Source organism: Symsagittifera roscoffensis, chromosome 1 (genome assembly GCF_963678635.1).
Source record: "Symsagittifera roscoffensis chromosome 1, txSymRosc1.1, whole genome shotgun sequence".
Lineage (NCBI taxonomy): Eukaryota > Metazoa > Xenacoelomorpha > Acoela > Convolutidae > Symsagittifera > Symsagittifera roscoffensis.
In genome coordinates this window covers 37,947,054-37,967,352 of record NC_087062.1, presented here as the reverse complement: position 1 = coordinate 37,967,352, position 20,299 = coordinate 37,947,054, and the positions used below count along the sequence as shown (strand labels likewise).

General features: G+C 35.7%; 1 protein-coding gene across 4 annotated transcripts in view; it reads left to right on the top strand.

The window, feature by feature from the left end:
• The window catches only part of LOC134844039 (APOBEC1 complementation factor-like), a 36,742-nt gene extending 17,482 nt beyond the window's left edge, over window positions 1-19,260 (top strand). For all 4 annotated transcript variants that reach the window (XM_063860521.1, XM_063860513.1, XM_063860504.1 and 1 more), the window contains exons 6-11: window positions 4,604-4,756; window positions 4,933-5,030; window positions 5,135-5,420; window positions 5,491-5,589; window positions 5,743-5,974; window positions 18,117-19,260. In XM_063860521.1, the coding sequence (XP_063716591.1) occupies window positions 4,604-4,756; window positions 4,933-5,030; window positions 5,135-5,420; window positions 5,491-5,589; window positions 5,743-5,974; window positions 18,117-18,271 (1,023 nt within the window). In that variant the 3' untranslated portion in view covers window positions 18,272-19,260. The remainder of the gene's footprint in view (window positions 1-4,603; window positions 4,757-4,932; window positions 5,031-5,134; window positions 5,421-5,490; window positions 5,590-5,742; window positions 5,975-18,116) is intronic.
• The last annotated feature ends 1,039 nt before the right edge of the window (window positions 19,261-20,299 follow it).

The window sequence follows — 20,299 nt, the reverse complement described above, 5'->3', positions numbered from 1 at the left end:
AATGCTGATAAAGTATCAAGGAATGAGAATGATTCACATAATCAACCAATTGTTTACACTGGTTCCTAATGAGGATTAAACAACCTTGATTGTAGGAATAGAGCAACGAACTGCAAAAACAAAGCGACAAACTTGGCACTGGTTGCTGGTTCGAGAATGTTTTAATTGCGTTTAGTTTGTCTTTTAAAGAAGTTCAAGTTTCGAATTAATTTCAACCAATTACCCAAATTATTTGAAAGGCGGTTGCACTCTCCTCGTCTATGGAATGATAAGAATACCAGCTCAACTTTTTGGCTAGTAGCCAGTACATGGTAGGGGTGTTAAACCCATTAACCAATATACATTTTGACAGTCTGTAAAAGTTCTCAGTTTCGGGTCTGCTATCAATCAATTTGGTAAAATTTTAATTTTTGTGCACTCATTACTCTTGAGTTTGATTTTTATTTAGTCACTATTTTAAACTTAGAAATATAATGAATTGTATAAGTTCGGTTGCTTAGATACTTTTGGTTCTGTTAATTTTATTTTCATGTGCATTTGAAAGGAATTAATTATAAGTCGTCTTAATAAACTTTGGTGGTTTGCCGCTTGTGAAACGTTATTGTGCGCCATTACTAGGCCAAACTGTGCATTATGTGCCTTGTAAGCGGATTTCGCAACAGGCCAAAATCAGATTTATTGCGGAGACCGCAACTGTGCCACTTTTTAATCTTCTTTGCTGTTTTGGATTCCACAAACAAATACCTAAAGCACTCTACTGCTTAAAACCGCTCCAAAAAAGGCGAATTTGCGAAACCCGAGCTGTTTTTGTGGAATCCAGAACAGTTTGTGGAATTCACAAACAAATGATAAGACATGTGTATAGTTAAACTGAGCTGTTGAGAATTCCGCATCTTCCGCAAATTGTAAGTGCAATCCGCAAACTGTAAGTGGAATCTACATTTTGCTTGAGGGTTCCTTTTACATATATGTATAACTGTAGTATAGCGTCTAAAATTATATCTTTTTTTTAGGTGTTCACTAGAAAGTTCAATCTTAATTACTACTTTGATCAACTACCAGTTGAAATACCGAACGTTTCACTTTCGACTCATCTCAAATACTGCCCTCATGAATTCTTTAGAATTGGAATCTACTAGATCATTATTTGGGATTGATAAAAATCTAAATACTGACCGGTTTTTGATATGATGCATTCTCAATTACTGGCCTAAATTGGCGATATGCTGTGCGTTGTTTCCAAACACTCTTAATCCAATGACTCCAAATTTTGATTTTATTCGGTGTTGTTCCACCGATTTAGTTAACCAATGTTTTGAGATCTGTTCGTGGATTCCGCTGACAATGGTTAAGTACTTGCTTTTAAATTATGTGCATTGCCATGGATAAACAGTCCAGCTCGAGCTTTTAATTGTTCATATGCAATTTCAGTAATAAAAAAAATTCGGGATCCACGTACAGTTAGTGGAATCCGCTTACGTTTGTAGATTCCGCTTACAAATTTTGCTGAATTAACTTACAGTAGCGGAATCAAGAACAGCTAGCTATATTTGCTTGTTGCGGAATCTACGAAACAACAATTTTGCCGACAAAATTTACGTTTCAAATATTTGTACGCGGAAGCCACGGAAGTTTTATAAATGGAATCCACTGATTTTTTGGAATATATTTCAAGATTTGTCTATGGAATCCAGGAACATACAGACACAAATTTGTGCGCCCATCCAGTGCACAGTTTGGCCTCGTAATGGCACGTTTTAAATGCCATGATTCTGCTTAAACTGCTCTGTTCATTCTCTATCCGTGGCAAATTATCCCGCACCACACAATCGTTCCAAGTTGATTTGCGACAAAGCTCTTTGGTCTTATTAGTTCCATACACCACTCAAATTTTAGCCTAAAATTTTAAGTTTCGCTATTATTTTTTTTGCCAAAAACTATTCGTCACCAGTTACAGGGCAGTTGGAACTTTCAGGGTTTTGTGATCTTGTTCTTCTTTTATATAGTTTTTCGAGTTATTATGGCTGAATGCGTCCGGTTACTTTGTAAAATATGAGGAACAAATTGGTTCACAATTGTTGAATTGATCACCATATCTGTATTTTGACAATGTTAAATTAAAATTATAAAACTAAAATTCAATGTTGGGGAGGACTGAAAAAGCGCCAAAATGAGAGTATCAAAAGAATTGGCAGAAAAAATCGACTGAATCTTGTTCTGCTAAAAACGGCTAGCCTCTGCACAAATATGAATTAGCATAGACTTTCAAACCGGCTCAGAATGAGGTTCATTGAAACTTGAGATTCCTGGGGAAAAAAGAATATCGAAACTCCTTTCACTCAATTACTTTAAATAATCTTTTCCAGTTTTTTCATTTGAAATTTTTTGTTTTGAAATGAATTTTTATCCCTGAGGCTAAAAAATCATCAATAGATCTCATAATTTTTAAGAAGACCCGCTAAGGGACCACTAAATTAAGACCTCACATGCAGTTTTTTTTTTACTATTTGTCAAGACATGGTATTGTTTCTCACTCTCAAATAAGTAGTGACCATGGTGGTCCTCTTCAAAGAGCATAAAGAGCATCTATTTTTTTCTTTGAAATTCGAAAGTTGTGATTGTTTTTGAAAAGTCAAATGTTTTTTTTCTATTTATTTTCGTTCATTACTTTTTTCCAATCTTCGATTGGCTTTGTTCTATTTTTATCTATGAGTCATGAACGCAGTTATTTTATCACCGGTTTTTCATAGTTTTTTGTCACCTATCTTTGGTGTGAATCTTGTTGCGCGAGCCTAGAGTGTAGAATTAAGCCAATATAATTTCCCTCCTCATCTTTCTATCAAAACACATTCAATTCTGGAAACTAAATTCATCTATTATGATCTGTTCAATTAATTTATCTCTACTTTTGAGTTGTATTTCACCCACTAGTTTTTCGGCCACAGAAACTTGATAATCTCATGGCGCAGGCAGCAGTTCCTATGAACTGAGACAGGACTTTTTCGATTCGAATTTTCCCCGTTCTGGGCGAAATTATCTGCTTACCCGCCATTGTTATGGGAGATATGGGGGGGTTCGTTTTTTGGCCAATAGCTTTACAGATAACATATCCCCAGGAGACGATTTAGTGGCCCCGGCGACCATAACAGCTAACCTATACTCAAAACCCGAAGCGTTGGAAGGCTCAGAGGATGCGGCAGCATTCGGGCAAGAAGCCCTGAGGGATGCAGCAGCGGCGAGGCGTGTGGATGAACTCAATAAAGTGAGGCACAAAAACGTCCCTCGAATCGGACTTGATTGCTACTACCATGAAGCTAAAGCGATACTGAAATCAATGCTCTTCTTTTCCCCTGGGAAACGAAGGGAAAAAGAGAATCACAGATTTATAACCAAATCTAGATCTTAATGCGTATACGTTCATCGAGTTTCGCAAAAGTTGGGATGATCTTTTTAAAGCCGATCGGTTTTATACGGTGGAACGAAAAAAGCTGTATATTGTAACCTTTATGAACAAAATAACTCTCTCTCCGTTTTATGCATATTTGATTGCCCAAATGGCGCTATGTAACTAGCCAACGACCAGGAAAAAGCGACACTCACAGACCTACTCACAGGTCGAGTCAGGGAAAACGATGTCCAATAACATGATCAAGGCTAAAGTGGACCTGGTTCAGACTTTGAATCTAGTGACAGAAAAGCGTCCAGAAAGACGTTTATTCAAGTCCTGAAGCGAAAGTTAAATCCGATTAAAAAAAGTTGCTGAAACTTTTTAGTTGCATCTTGAAAATAAAAACACAATTTTTAGATGGAAACGGTGGTACAATGTACCTAATTTACAATGATTATCGAATTTGTCTAAGTTCTAGGCTTTCGTTGGGTTCCTTACATCACACAACGCACAAAAAACCGGTGCATATTCATAAATCCCAAAATGAAAAATCAGTCCCATAGGTCCCAGAAAAAGCAGTCGCATAAGTCTCGAATCTTTTCAATGGGGGTTAAACTAAATTACCCGAGTCTCGGTTAAAGGTCGCCGCTTCGCAGCGATAACCACCGGCTCTATAGAGTTCTACCTTCTGATCGCAAGCTCGCAACACGTTGGCGCGGCTGTGGCGGTCACTATGCTGTAGCTTCAATTTTTGCTGCTTGAGTTCAGTAAGTAAAAGGTAGATAAAATATAAAATTGGCGTGTAAAGGGCGTGTAACAACACAGTTGAAATGTATGGCACGGTAAATAAAACAGATTTTTTTCTTTTTCTCCCAACCTCACATGAGCATCAATTTTATTGCTATACGGTCTTACAAAGTTGAGTATAACACCCATTTATGTCTAAATTTCACGTGTTCACTTTAAAGTTCAAGTGTCAATTTTATAAGCAATCGGGCAATGTGAACAAATTTTGCCCAATTGTTATATGCCCAGTGATTGATGGGTGGTTGGGGGCACAAGAAAAAGAGCCAAAATAACGCAAAATGAGTCAGAAGCGGTCAAAACATAAAGGTGTGATCAAAAGTGTTCGAAGATTTCGGTCATCACGATTAATACATCCGTTTCAGTAATTATAAGATTGCTCTGCCCATGATTTAATTTTTGATATTTAAGCTCGCGTTCGAGCGACTGAACGGGGCAGACATTGAGGGAGTGGAGATTGAAGTGACATGGGCCAAGCCTCCAGACAAAGACCAGATCAGATACACGAAGGGAAACCACAAGCCAGTTCCCGCGCTTCCCATTCCTCCAAATTTCAACGAAATGGTAAAAAACACTTTTGGCTCTTTTACCACTCCCCTACCCACTGACAAGAATAGATATTTTGCGGGAACCAGTGACTTTGTATAACGCGATGAAGACATAATGTGTTTGTTAGCCTCGGGATTATTTGAAGAAGTGTCCATAAATATGTTTCTCGTACACTCTTGATGATGTTTCAGGGATCTCTATTTGAGACTCCGTTCAGACAGTCTTTGCAGATGCCGTACGTCGGCAGTCCACCGGGATCTCTGAGTGCAGCTTCGAATCAAGTATTTGGGTGAGTTAAAGCACCTCAAATCATTAAGCTATCGTTGCACTAACTATAGAAGGGCGAATCAGTTGTATTTTCGGGCATATAATGAAAAGGCATTTGATTTTCAGATATCCGTCTGGTGGGAGCTCATCTAACGGGTCAATTCCCTCGGCAGGAAGAATGATCGGCAAGGGTTCGGCTGGAATGAAGGGTGCAGGGGTGAAGTCTCAATACAACCGGATGCTCCAGCAACAACAACAGCAGCAACAAATGGCGGCAGTTGCTGCTGTAATGCAGAGAGGCAACCCTATGATGCCATCGGGAATACCGCCGGGCGCGGCTAACCCTATGTTGGGACCGTCGTTACAACAGACACCCGGGTTCATGTCACCGGGCTTCAAACGAACAAATGATGTAAGATCAGACTTAAAAGATTGGAGTAGTATTTCATTAGCTGTTGTGCTATAATCGGGCCTTGCTTCAGTTCCTCGAAGAGATCTGCTTGAAGAATGGCTGGAATGCACCCGTGTACACCTACCTGAAGAACCCCTCGGCAACCGGATTTCCTCAATTCTCCTGCAAAGTACGTATAAATCAGTTTTGTTCGAAATTTGGCGCTAGGAAAGCTCAGAAAACTAATTGCATTTTTCAAGGCAAAGTTATAAAAAAACCTTTGAAAAAATTTAAGGTATGAAATAATAAAAACAAAACGGGTACCCTTTTGGATTTGATTTAGGTGCAGATCTACTTGAACAAGCCGGACGGTGAGCCCCCAATGAGCATGCAGTTCCAGTCACCGCGTCCCTGTGCAACCCTAGAGGAAGCCAAGTACCTGGCTGCTGAGAACGCTATCTGCAGTATGGTCTACACTAACAGGGACCAGCTGACCATGAACTACGCATCGCCCATCGGGGCAGCCGCAGCAGCAGCACAGTACATGTCTCCGGTGGAGCACGCTCAGCGCAAAAGTTAGTCTTAGAATAGCCCGGTGACGTTTTTTGACCTTCAATTTATTTTTTATCCGTTCATTTTCATATTAATGTTTATTCGAGTGAACTTTACCATCAACGTTTCTGAGACCATACTTGTAAACGAGGTTTGCGCCGTACTTCCAAACGTTTATCTAATTTCTTTAGAAGAAATTGGATATATTTATTTAGAAACGCATAAAGTTTGGCCCAAGTTGAGGTGCTCGACTTATGTTTCGACTTTGAAAGCCGAGTACGTGCAGTTTTGCGACAGAAAATCCGCGGTCGAGAAGCAAATTTAAGTCGAGCACAAATTCGAAACATATCCAATTTTGGTCGAGAGAGTCGAAACATAGGTCGAGCACAGTCGAACCATAGGTCGAGCACGGACGAAACGTATGTCAAACAGAGTCGAAACATACCCGATTTCAGTCGAGAAGTTCGAAAAGGAATCCTGAATTTGATTACAAACAAGCGGTGGGATATGTAGATCGGATCGAAAAATCAAGAATTTTTTTATGACATTACGCTCAATGAAATTGAAAATGCCATATATATATATATATATATATATATATGTTGAAAAACAAAGGTTCAAATGGCCATGCTGGCATAAATAACAAATTTATAAAAACATCGCTGCCTTTAATCTCTGTAACAGTTTGCAGCCTTTCCAACCAATACATGAGGAGTGGTTATTTTCTTCAAAGCTTAAAAACTGCAAAAGTTATGCTCCTTTTTAGGGGAGGCTCAAAAGAATCTCTGGAAAAGAATTGACCTAATAGCTTACTCAGTTCACTCAGCAAAATTTTCGAAACGATAATATTCCAAGAAATGTATAACTTTGCTAACAAATAGAAGATACTTTATATAAAACAGTTTGGATTTCTGAAGAAAAGAACATGCGTGGACGCATTAATCGAATTCACCGAATTTCTTAGAGAGGGATGGGACAAAAAATTGGTTGGTCAATCATGCCTTGTTGATTTCAAAAAAGCATTTGATACCATAAATCATGATCTTCTTTTGTTAAAAATGAAAAAAATACGGCTTTAGAGGCCGGATTCATTGTCTTCTAATAAATTACTTTACAAACTGGTTTCAATTTGTTCAAACTGAAAAAAATATATCTTCGTGTCGCTCTGTCATGTGGAGTATCGCAAGGGTCAGTTTTAGGTCCGTTTTTGGTGTTAATACATGTGAATGATCTTCCGAAAATTGCTGAAGGATCTGAGGTTTTTCTATTTGCTGATGACACTACAAAATGCAATGCAGAAAAAAAATTTTGCGATAGTTTTGATAGCTCGTTAAATAAAATGGGTACACGGATCGAAACAAATGGATTTAGTGTCAATCCTAATAAAACTCAAATAATGAAATTTAGTATTAAATTTTCAAAAGGTTATTTTTGCTTTTGGTACTTCAGTTCAAATTTAAAATGTGTGTATTTATTTAGGCATTTTTGTTGAAAAAATTCTTCAAAATTTCACTTTGAACTTGTGTGCAAAAACCAACTGAACTTTGTGACAATGTCTGGAAAGCTAGGTTTTTTTTCTAAACAGCAGTTGCTTCGCTTCTACAAAGCATATGTAATTCCTACAATCGTTTGTGGAATTTTAGTATACGACAATACATCCCAATCTCACATTACTCAAATAATGAAACTACAAAAAATAACCTTGAGAATAATTTTGATCAAACGTAGATATGAATCAATCAAGGAAATTATGGACGAAAACAGATTGCTTACTGTTTTTGGTTTATACTTTTTTGATTTGTTTAAAAACGTGTTTATGGAACTGCAATCGGACAAAAAAATGGTTTTCTGTCTCAGATTTACTCCGAAAAAAGTGGACCATGTACCAGAAGCAGTTAAAGCAGTTTTAAACTAAGCAAAAGGCGTAGTTAAAATGACAAAGTTTTTTACTACCGCTAAACAGAGATCGCTTACAGTTAGAATTGTGCAGTTTTTCACTTTTTAAAATAAAATAACTTGATACCTGTTAATATACATGAAATGTTACAAGTTAGTTGTTTGAGTTTCTATAAACAGTTTTTCAAATTTACCTAAGAGACAATCAGGACCCTCTACAAATTGTTTTTTGACTTCAGCCCTTAAATTAATGCGTTTCTTAAATGCTGGTGCTCTTCTCTTTACTCTCCAGGATATCCTACTCGATGAGTAGTACTGCTCTTTAGAAACTTCCTCCCCAGACATAAGTTATTGCTTTTGGCGTTTTATATGTAGCTGGTAAAGTGATTCAAGTTTCAAAAATAGGTCGAGCACAATCGAAACGTGCGTCGAGCACAATGAAAGCATAGATCGGGTGCATTCGAAACATATGTAGAGCGAGCACAGTTCAAACATACCGGATTTCAGTCGATAAAATTGAAGCATAGGTCGAGCACAGACGAAACCTTGGTCGAGCACTGTCGAAACATAAATCGAGGACGATCAAAGTCAAAACATAAGTCGAGAACTGTCAAAACATAGCGAAGAGTCAAAAAATGGACCTAGAAAGGCAGTTTTTTTTGAAATTTTGACTGGCACTACTGAAAGACAGATGCAAATAGCAGAACAATCCCGTATAAATGTTATTTTAATGTGCAGTTAGCTTGATCACCATAATTGTCGTCATATGCAGGGTCGCCACAAGAACACCTACACGTGGTTCCGAAAAATTTTAGTTAAATTTTTGGGGCAACGACAAAATTGTCACCGAGAAATCGTCAAGCTAGATAACAATCAAATGAAAAATTCTGTCGCCATTGAAATACCAATAGTCATTTTATTAAAAACAGAAAAAAAAACATTATGACTCACACTGGAGCTAAAACTTTTTGAAATTTTTAGCACCATTTCGGCTGTATCAAAGAATTAACAAAAATTTCAAAGTTTATAAAGACGCAAAGGTCTCCCTATATAATTGGTTAAGAAAACTATGAAATACTTATGTCAAAAAACCTAAGTTTAACCTACAAGTTGGGGGAAAAATTAAACAAGTGTTTTCATAAAAGAATTTTGTAACGTTTTGAGCAACCACAGCCAATAATAAAGCTCTCAACCAGCTTGACTCCACGTGGTTTTTGCCTGATATGAGTTTTGAGTAAGATATGATTAAAACAAACGCTGAAAATGATGTTTTCCGTTTGTACAAATCGACTGTTTCAAAAATTATACAAACACATCGGAAACGCAGCGGAAGCTCGTTGAAAATCAGCTTAAAAGACCAGTTTCCTTAAGACGGTTCCAAGCTGTGTGATCACTCCATCATGTCCGCACGAGCGCTCTTAGCTCCTGAGACCTCCATTTTCAAGCTCAAAATAGAGGTCTTCCGGGTCTCCTACAAGCTCGTGCAGCTCACCCTATGGTCGAACTAGCTCAACGAGTTTTGGTCGAGAAATTCGAAACATAACCTGAACTGGGTCGAACAAAGTCAAACCATTTTTTTTTTGTTTGAGACAGTCTAAACATACCAAAATTTGGTCGGGAAAGTTAGAATATACCGAAATTTGGTCGAGAAAGTTGAAACATACCGAAATTTGGCCCAGACGGTCAAAACAGGCCATTTTTGGTCGAGAGAGTCACATAAACAGAGCACTTCGAGGGGGGATTGAAACGCTTGAAAATTACTACAACGGATGTTTTCCTATTTTGAAAGTGTGTTCGCTCTCTTGACTGATGCTTAGTTATATTCTTGTCTTTGCTAAAGTAACAGTAAAAACTACCCATACTTTTTCAATAACCGAATTGAAATGCAACTGAACATTTTTGTAAACTATATTTGCAAACTGTATTTATAACAAATATGAAAGTACAAGATATTAATTCTTTGCATGAATTTTATTGAATTTGGCCGGGCCAATTACTTCACGCTTTTTATTATAATGGTTTAAAAGCATATCTTGCAAACAAGATATCGTTGGCTCGAATCTGACAGTAGACTTTTAAATAATGGAAATAATGAAAGTGTTCGTTAAAAGTGTTTCTTAAAAGTGTTCACTTATTTGGTGGAGCATTTGCTATAATCACGATCTGTTGCATTAGAACTTTCATAGCATCTGGTGAGAATCATAATTTGGTTGGTACGTGAGAATCATAATTTCTAGGTCGCAATAGGTCGTAGGCTCGAATCCGAGACATCGCCGAATTCGAGGCTTATTTTTAATTTTTCGTATTGCACTTTTTAGAGCTCTAGAGCTGCTTTTGGTCGTGTTCACGCCTGTGTTAAAATTGCTGCCATCAATCGATGAAAATTACATTTCTTTGGGACCACACAATCAATTATTATCCTTTAAAATCATTATTTTTAAAGAATATAATTTAATTCAATAAATTTACATTATAGTGAATTGTATTCTGTATAAATTTTGCTAAATTTGTAGCTTTTTCTGCGTTACTCGCGGTGTTTTGAGTAATTTTTTCCACCTCTTAAATTCTCAGCAGAACGATATTCCTCCGAAAATATGTTCCGCCCTGGTCGATTAAGGGTTAGGGTTAAGAAGGTTAGGTCTTGCAAGACTCCTACAAGATTCTTTTAAAGACGATTCATCTTGCAAGCAAAGATAATTTTCCTTTTCCAAGCAAGATTTTTAAAAATATAATTTTTTCTAAGAAGACAGCCTATTGCATCCATGTAGGCAGTGTAGTGGTAACTTTTAAATATTTTAACAAATCAACAAAAGAGAAAAAGGGAAAATTTTAACCGCATAATATATGAAAATAATTGTGTATTGTGTTTATGTGAACACAACATATAAAATTTCTCAAGCTAATTGACCCTATTGATCAAAACGCCAAAATAACGGAAAAAACCATTTCAACCACAAGCGTTGCAAAACTAGATGGATTATTCCAAAAAACATGAAATTATGGCTTTGGAAATCTTTATTCAAAATGCATAAATTACGTCCACAATTGAATCATTACGAAAGCGGAAAATGAGCATTTAAATTTTTTTTAAAAAATCAAACCTTTGCAAAGCATGATCAACTTAATATTTGTATCTGAACTTGAACTCAGAATTCTTTGTGACCGTAGTCGAATTGCATCTCCAAGTTGTTTTTCTGGCGCTCAAAATCATTTTTCGTGACAAAATTTTTTAATAGGTTATCTTGCAGGATTTTTACTAGATGAACGTATTCTTGCAAAATCTTGCAAGATAATCTCCATTTTGCAAGACTTTGCAAGAAAACACTGAATTGCAAGAATTGTACAAGATAATTTTCCTAGAGCGACTAAGGTGGAATCCAAAGTAATGTCCAGACTTTAAAGAATATCTTGAAACTTTTTGAGTTTAATTAGATTTCTTTTTTGAAAGAAAGGCAAACTCCAGTATTGAATAGTAAAAGTGTGAAGGTCGCAAAAAGCGTGATCTGCTTCTAATTTCGAAAGAGGAATTCAATATTCAGATTTCCCAGCGAATTAAAAAGTTTTCTTATTGATCCAAATGTGCATTCATTCAGATTGATGCATTTATAAAAGCACTTAGGTCTATTTGCACTTTTTGGGTTCAAACGAAGTTCATCTGCTGTAATTTAAGTAAATAGCACTCACCAGCTCGAACGTGGAAATGGCGCAAAAAACGTGAACGATTTCTAGTTTCGAAAAAAGAATTTTTAATAGACTTCCAGCGGAATAAAAACTTTACATATTGATCCAGTTTTCTGAAGTTAGGTTAATGTATTCCAACTACTTTTCTACTGTCTTTACAACTGTCTTTTCCAACTGTCTTTTGGCTATGTTAGTAATTGTTGGTTTGTTCATCATGCAAAATTTGATATATAATGACAATTTTAAAATAGTTTTCAAAATTGAAAATTCCTTATTGACATAATTTTCTTGTTCGATAAAAACAAGAGTTATGAAAATCTATAGTATTTAGTTTTTTTATTTTATTTTAATACTTTTGAGATGCTTTTTTTAACTTTGACTAGAAATCTTTATTCACCTCAAAAACTACTGTGGCAGTTTTTTTTTTTAAAAAAAGAGCATAAATGGAAAGACTTTGTGCTTGCTTATTTTCCTAGTCTTTTTATACCGTACTCCACATTCGATAGCCTTCGAAAAAGTCTGCGCGGGGTATTTTTGAATCATAATTTATGATGTTTTCATTTTCTCAAAAGCTACTCTTTTGAATATGAGATTTTGGGTTCATTGATTAGAAAAGGTTGTGTGAAGCTCCACTGTATAAGTGCGTACACACAATTTTTCTTACACAAAAAGTTTTGATTCCCGGAATAGCCAAATAATGATTTTTGTGAACCGTTTTTGAAGTGTCTTAAAAACTAACAATTCCAAATCTAAGACTTTGGGTTCAATCAAAGGATTCTGTTTAAGAAGCGACCTCCAAATTTTTCTCTTATACTTTTCTCGAAAACTCTTATCTGACACTCAAAAACTTTTAAACAACTGGTTGACTTTTCTCGAAAACTTCTCAGCTGAATCTGATATCAAGTGATTAATTGAGGTAACAGATTTCAAGAAGCCTCTTCGCATGAGCGGCTACAACTTAAAAACTTTACAAAAAAGTGTACATCTTGAGAAAAGTTCCAAATTCCCAAAACACTTCCCTCTTTTTTGATTAGAGATACAACTTAGGTTTCGGGTGAAACCCAATTTACGTGACTTCAATTTACCTATTTTATGCTGCATCAGATCCGCAAAGTAAAATATAAAATCAGGTACCTTCAGATTTAGCTGGGCCACCAGTTTGCTTTTTCCTTATGCCGCCAAAAAAAACCATGTCTTCATCATTTTCTATTGTAAAGCGTATAAGAGGAGTTTCGTTCCAAATAACCGGGCAATGGTTTCAGTTCACCGCATGAAAATCTGGGTAGCTACAAACAACAGACTTTTTTATTTGTCATGGCGAAAATGTGATAAATCTTGTTGAGATGTTGTGATTTTACGCCATGAAGTAAAAGAAATATAGCTGACTTAAAAGATTTAGGCTATTTTTCCTCCCCCTCCCCCCACCTGCAAAATTTTAAGTGAATTTTTTTTACTTCATTCGAATGTTACGAAATTTGTCATGCGAACTAGTTAGGCTATGACAAACATATTTTGTCTTCTTGAATAACCTTGTAAAACCCCTCGTTACGCCATAAATCTGTGGGAGGGGGGCGGGAGAAGAGGAGGAGGAGGAGGCGGAAAAAGAGCCCAAGATTTGTCAAAAATTTCTCATTTAGTATCACATCGTGTTCGTGTGACTTTGAGTTTTGATTAAATTTCACTTTCTGAGTTATTTTATCCGAAAGCCAGTCGAGAATCACAAGCAAACCGAATTGAGCTAATCACGATAACAGTATTTTGAAAAAATTGCGAATGTGATAGTTTTTTGCATCTTCTCGCAAAGTAATTTCCCTAATGAAAAATCAGCGTGAATTCTTGTCTAAAGTCTAAAAACTTTTTTTAAAGAGTCTATAAATTTTACGCTTTGAAGTACTTGAAAAAAATGTTTCCGGTGTCGCAGTTGTAGCAATTACTTAATTTTTGCAGATTGTTCGACCTGAAATGTTAGTGAAAAAGTTTTCTGATTAAGTGTATCCTCGAGTAACTTTAGTGAGTTTTACTTTCTGCGATTGACAATTAGTACCATTCTAGTCCAGAAAAAAGTGCTGAACCAGAAAACAAGAGACTATTAGGAACCACTATATTGAAATGCCGCTTGATGAGTGCATGACCCCTTCATGACCCTATTAAACACGACTGGGCTGACAATACTTAGTTTTTATTCTACTCCAACAAAAATTGTTCCGTTGTGCTGCCACATAAATGAAAAAAAATCGTGCTACCAAATCACTGCGTTATTCAGTGCGTACGATGCGTTCAAATTATTGGGTTTTATCGACATAACAGGGTACTAGACTTTTCCCCCGTAAATAACTTTGTTCGCCACAGAATTGTCAATTTAGTAAAAATTTTATTTTTGACGCTCTATGGCTGAGATGCTCAATTTCTTGACAATTTAAATAAATATCATAATTTAAGAAGTAATTTAGTGGATTTCGGGTTCTTTTCCAGGTTACCATCCTCCTCGTTAAATTCCAAAAAAGTTCAAAAAGTGTTTACAGCATTTTCCATGTCATAAACACTGTACAAACTTGTTCACCTGTTCACGCTGACACTTTTTAAGGCAGTTTATAACATGAAAAGTCATATTAAAGAGCCTTCAGAAAAATCAAAAAAGGAACTGAAAGAGAGCCGGATTTAGTTTCAGAAAGTAAATTTCTGTTGCAAACATATTTCATGAATTAAGTATGATTTTGTTTAGGAGTAATGAACGTACTCAAGACTCTGATATAGATTTAGGTGAATTTTTTTTCAGGAAAAAGTCTTAAAATGCTCTAATAACTACAGATGTGCATTCACCTATAGTAATGCTTTTAGATGCCATTACGTATATTTGCACTTTTTGAGTTCATTTGAAGTTCATCTGCTGAAATTGACGTAAATAGCATTCTCCAAATACGAACGTGGAAATGGCGCAAAAAACGGACAATTTTTCAATTTCAAAAGTGGAGTTTACATTTAAGATTTCCAGTGAAATAAAAACTTTACCGATTGATCCAGTTTTCTCAATTTGGGTTATTTTTGTCTAAAAGTACCAATCATAAATTGTTCTAGAAGTTCAAGCTATTTTTTTTTTGAAATTCGAAACTTGAGATACCTTCCGTGTTTTCTGTTACCTTGCGTACATTAATTTTTTCCAGCTGTCTGTTGGCTGTGTTCTTTGCTTTTTTTCAAAAAAAATGCTTAAATCTTGTTTTTTTTCACACTAAACTTTGTTTTTTTTTTGTGGTTCGACTTTTATTTTCTCTGTAACTTCAATTCAGTTTCTTTTGTTGAAAAAAAAACAGTCTCCAATATCAAACAGCAAAAGTGTAAAAGTCACAAAAAACTTAAAAAATTTACTAATTGATCCAGTTTTCTCAAACTGGGTGACTTTTATCAAAAAATCCGTCATAAATTGTTCTTAAAATTTGAAGAGCTGTAGGGTCATCTATTTTTTTACTTTGAAATTGTGAAGTTAAATTTTTGTCAAAATTTAATCATTATATTTTTTGTTTCACTGCGATCATGACTGTGGCTATTTTCCAGTTCTCACCTCGATTCAATATAAGAAAGTCTGTTTAAAATGACTTTTTTTGTTAAAAACTGAAACTGTATCAAAACGTATCAGCGCTAACACGTGAACAATTTATACAACCTTTCTCATAGGCAAAAAACCGTGTTAACAACTTTTCAATAGCTTTAATGTGTAATTTTACAAGGGGGTGGGAAACTGGAAAAGAGCTATTACTCTTTTCCAACTGTTTTTGGCTAAGTTAGTTTGAATTACAGAATATTCAGTAAGAAGGCAGTGCTGCGAAAAATCTTCTCTGCTTAGAAAGTTTGCTTGGTTGACGTTTTAGATGTAATGGAGCAGCCGCGACAATTTTTTTGACAAGAATTTTGTTTTGAACCCAAATTTCAGCTTATAATGCGCGTTGGAAAAAAATTGTTTTTGTATTTTTTCATTTAATGTTGGTTTGGTTCTTGGTTTTCAGAAAGCAAGCATGTGATATAACTGAAAAACACAGTTTCAAGTTGAACAGCCAATTACTTCTCAGAGCCAGGTTTAATTTTTTTTTCGAAATTTTGTAGTAAGCAAAATCTCATAAGGTTCTTACCCCAGATCGTTTTGAGCGAAAAGTTTTTTTAACTAGTGATCAAGACTATTTTTGATCATGTGTCAATCTGTGAGCAAATACAATCAGCAATGTCTCATTTAATTTCCCCTTTTCATTTTGGCAAAAAAAATCAATTTATCAACTATTTTTATCAGTTTTTAAGAACTATGAACGTAGTGAAGACTCTTATATCGGTCTTGCTGATTTTTTTAAAATTTTTTTCAGGAAAAGTCTTAAAAGTCTCTAATAATTACAGGTGTTCATTCATACATAATGATGCATTTATGAACGCACTTAGGTTTATATGCACTTTTTGAATTAATTTGAAATTCATCTGCTGAAAGTTACATAACATAAATGGCACTCTCCAATAACGAACGTGGAACTGGCGCGATAAAAACGCAAACAATTTCTGTTTTCGAAAGCAGAATTTTTTAGATTTCCAGGCGAATGAAAACTTTATCTATTCAATCAGTTTTTTCTAGTTGGGTTCATGTTGTCAAAAAAATGCCAATCAAAAATTGTTTTTAAACTTTGCAGAGCTTAACGGGCATATATTTTTTTCATTGAAATTTGAAAGTTGAGATTTTTTCGGGGAAGTCAGTGTTTTTTTTATGTTTACATGCGTTCATTACTCTTATCCAATCTTCGATTGGCTATGTTTGATTATGATGATGATAATGTCAATCTATGCTGAACACATAGAATCCAATAATTTTTTTGTAGAAGATTTTGTGTGTGCTGGTGAGGCAAATGCTGGTTGTTTTTACTAGCGTGTCATATGAAGAGGCGCAGTGCCGAGTGTTTTCCGTCAGGGAAAATCGTAGGGTTTGTACAATAGTCATATTGGAATTTTTTGAGTCCGTCACTTGCTCGTATAGTTTTGTTTCCGTCTAAGAATGGTGGCGGATTGTCGAAGTCTACTGGTGGTTTTGGTTTGGTATAGCCTTGTAATCTGTTGAGCTCATCGTTCAAGTTGTATTGATGCTGCATTTATATCGTCACTTGTCAGTTCGTTGCTTATGTTTTTTTTTGTTGCGGAAGTGTAGTCCTTTTTCTTTGGTTGACCTGAAGGCACTTACACTAGTGGACAAAATTAAGCGCAAATTTAGGAATTTACTCTATAAAATACCTGTTATCAATGTAAGTTTTTGACACAAATTTACTAGCATTTTACATAGACCAAGAGCGGATGAGCAGAGCTACCATCTGTGAAAGTCTCAATATTTGGTTTCCATGACTTACTAATGTAATCCGGGTCTGAAAATGCCAGTTCTCACCTGCACTAAGTTTTGCGTCGTAGTGAAATTTTGAATGAGTGGAGTAAAAAGTTTGTTCATGCAACTTGAAACATTCTCAGCGAGAAAATGGAAACAATCAGTGTGAACATTTTGCTAAGCTCAGAAGTTTGTTACTTATTCACGCGAAGTAAAAAAAAACTAGTGCAGATGAGGAAACTGGCATTTTCAGACCCGGATTACATTGGTAAGTCATTGAAACCAAAAACTGAGACTTTCAAAGATGGTAGCTCTGCTCATTTGCTCTCGGTCAATAAAAAAGTTTTCCTGAATTTCGAAGGTAATGTTGTTCAAAATGTACAGTGAAAACAGGCATTTTATAGATTAAAATCCTGAATTGCACTTAACTTTGTCCACTAGCGTATTACGTATGCTGTTGTTCGGATTCTCAATGAAACTGCTTTCCGTTTTTTGGTGGATCTATAAATAGCTACTGCTGGGGTTGGGTCTTTTTATCCTCGGATAAATATAATTTGGCATTATCTTCTTTTCGAATGAAGTGCAGGAGTTGCTATAACTCATGTTGGTTTTTTCTTGGTAGCGTTCAAATCAACATTCGATTGGTCCATCTAATAGTTAAATGTGGTTGTTCAATTTCCGCGGGTTGCATGTTCTTATCACTAACTTGACACAAAAGTCGACCTTGACAAAATGCCTGATCACAAAAAACTTTGACAAAATGCCTGATCTGCGTGGGCTAGAGCCAGTTTAAAAACTCGCATTAGATACATCCGGCTTTGCAATTGTTTCATTTGTGCGCTTTCTTATCATTTTTGGCACGCTATTGCGCGTACTTCTCTTATCGGTTGTTTCAGTTTGCGTACCTTCCGCCAAATTTTCTTGTGATTTCCTTTATGTCTCCCTTAGCAAATCTTCTTTAACCGGAAACTGGGTATCGGCTCATAATATCTCGAGCTCGGGATTAAGCTCAATGACCATGATTTAAAAAAAACTGGCCTCGAGATTAAGTCCAAAATTGAAATGTGCAAGTCTGAAATTTGTTTAACGAAAGACTTTTTAAAATGACTCTTGACGTTCTAAACTTCAAAAAAAGCAAGGTAACCGATTTGAGCAATGTTTTTCAGTTGAAATTTGTCGAATGAACAATTTTTTGACATCCATATATGTTAGTTTTACTAGGGAATTGTGCTTAAGGTGATTGTGTTTAGTTCTGGACGGTGGAATGGGGGCGGCTGCGATGGCTGCACAGCAGAGCCAGCAGGCACAGGCCATGCACATGAACCAGATCAACATGCAACTGGCCCAGGCAGCAGCCGCTTTCAACTTCCCTCCTACAGCCGGCATGTTTGGGCCATCCAACTGAGGTTCACGCGAGGATTACGCGAAGATGACATGTGCGAAGGGAAAATGGACGAAACCAGGATAATTTGGATAATGAAATGTGATGATGTGAACACAAGCATCGACTAGTTACCACACAAAATCAAATTGTGAGCATGCAGACTAAATTCCAAAATTATCGAAAACACTCAATGAAATTTTGCGACAAAGCTTATATCAACCTGGAAAAATTTACGTTCTGTTAATTCTGTTGCAGTTTGTGATTCCAATTATTCGAGATATCGATCATTTTTATTATTTTGAGAATAAGCAACAACCTTGCGGCTACCGGTGACTTTTGTTTGTAAAAATAGCTCCTTATGTTCTAAAGTCAATATGGTATAAAGTCTCAACTATTTGTAACAGTTTCGCATCAACTAGCCTGAAAATTGTTGAATATTTAACAGCCAAGTTTCGCCATCAGTTTCATATCCTTGTGAAAATCAACCTTTAGCTAACCTGCATTAGCACAATAGAATTCCTACTAGAGCACTCATTGAGGAAGACGCAGCATTTGAAACTTTCACGTTCGAATTTCTAATGATTAATTAATGATTAATGATGAAGTGGATCGATCGAAGTCGCTTCGGTTAAATCGCTTTAGCTTAAATTTAATATGTTTCAATGGGAGGTCTAAATTGACCACCGGACACTTTGCATTCAAAAGTTACTTTTAAATTGTAATCTCTAATCTCAAATTATAATCTTGATTTGCGCTGTGGGGCTCAACTTCTCTTAATCGTTGAATAATATCTCTTATTTGGTGTCGTTCGCCGCGTTGCAAGAGTTGTCGGTGAACCAAAACCCGACCTCTGACGCTATCGGGGAACAATGAAGCTCATCAACTGGACCATTTCATGTGCCTTAGTGTAGTTTAATAGGTCGCTAATAGCCGTTGTGTTTGAACGTATGGTTTTGTTGAGTTATTTTACTTTGTAAGTAAAAACTTGAATTAACTTATTGCCACTTTCATCTTAGAAGAATAGTTCAGAATCATTACTATACAGGTCTAAGTTTCAAAGGTTTTTCAGAATCTATGTTAAGTATTTAAGAATATCTAAGAAACTTCTTGCCAAAAATTTTATGATAGGAACGAACTTTCGGCACTTTGCCCACTTTTCCCACTTTCCCACTTTTGAATTTCAAATCTGAAACTTTTTTAACATCGTCTTAATGCAAGGAAACTTTGCATAGCAATTAAACTATATATTGTGAGCCGATTTGCTCATAATTTAAATTGTGACATCACGCATCTAGCCATTAAAACACGTAAAAACATCTTTAAAACTAGAAGATTTGAGATGCGGAGGGGAAGCGGGAAAGAGCTAAAATAGTGTTTTGAAAATCTTTGAAAACTCCCATCATAACCCCTCAGCTTATATTTAAAGACTCGCCACAGTATGATTTTTAGGTGTCAAAGAAGACTTTTATTGAGATAAATTAGCAACAACGTCGTTACTCGAAGTGTAGTTGAGTACTCACATCTCGGCTCATCAACTAAGATATTCAAAAGGTTACAAGAAAAGATTATTAATTCGAAAATTTAACTCCTTGATTAATTTAATAGTCTGGAAAAAATGTAGAAGTAATACTATTATGCAAAAAAATTGCTCTATTTTTTGTTTTTGGTTTTTGGCCTGCCAGCTAAGGGTACGCCAGTCCATTTTCTTGTTGCTTTATTTTGAGAATTTATCCTAAAAATTATCAAAAAAAAGTCCTTATATATTTATTTATTTGTATGTATAAATAAATTACAATCAGAATGTAACAAGTATCAGAAGTAAATATATGGGCTGTGCAGACCAGCAATTAGCACCACTCAATAACCAATGCAATTAGTGGAGAACAAGTTAGCTTAAACATGTATATTAATCTTGATCAAAAATTGTAGCAATACCTCGTTATCTTTAACAAACGAAGAATTAGGTTGTTTTTCTGTGCTTACAAACCTGAGATTTGGAAAAATAATTCAAGTGAAAATGAAGATTATTATCGGTAAGGTATCCGATAT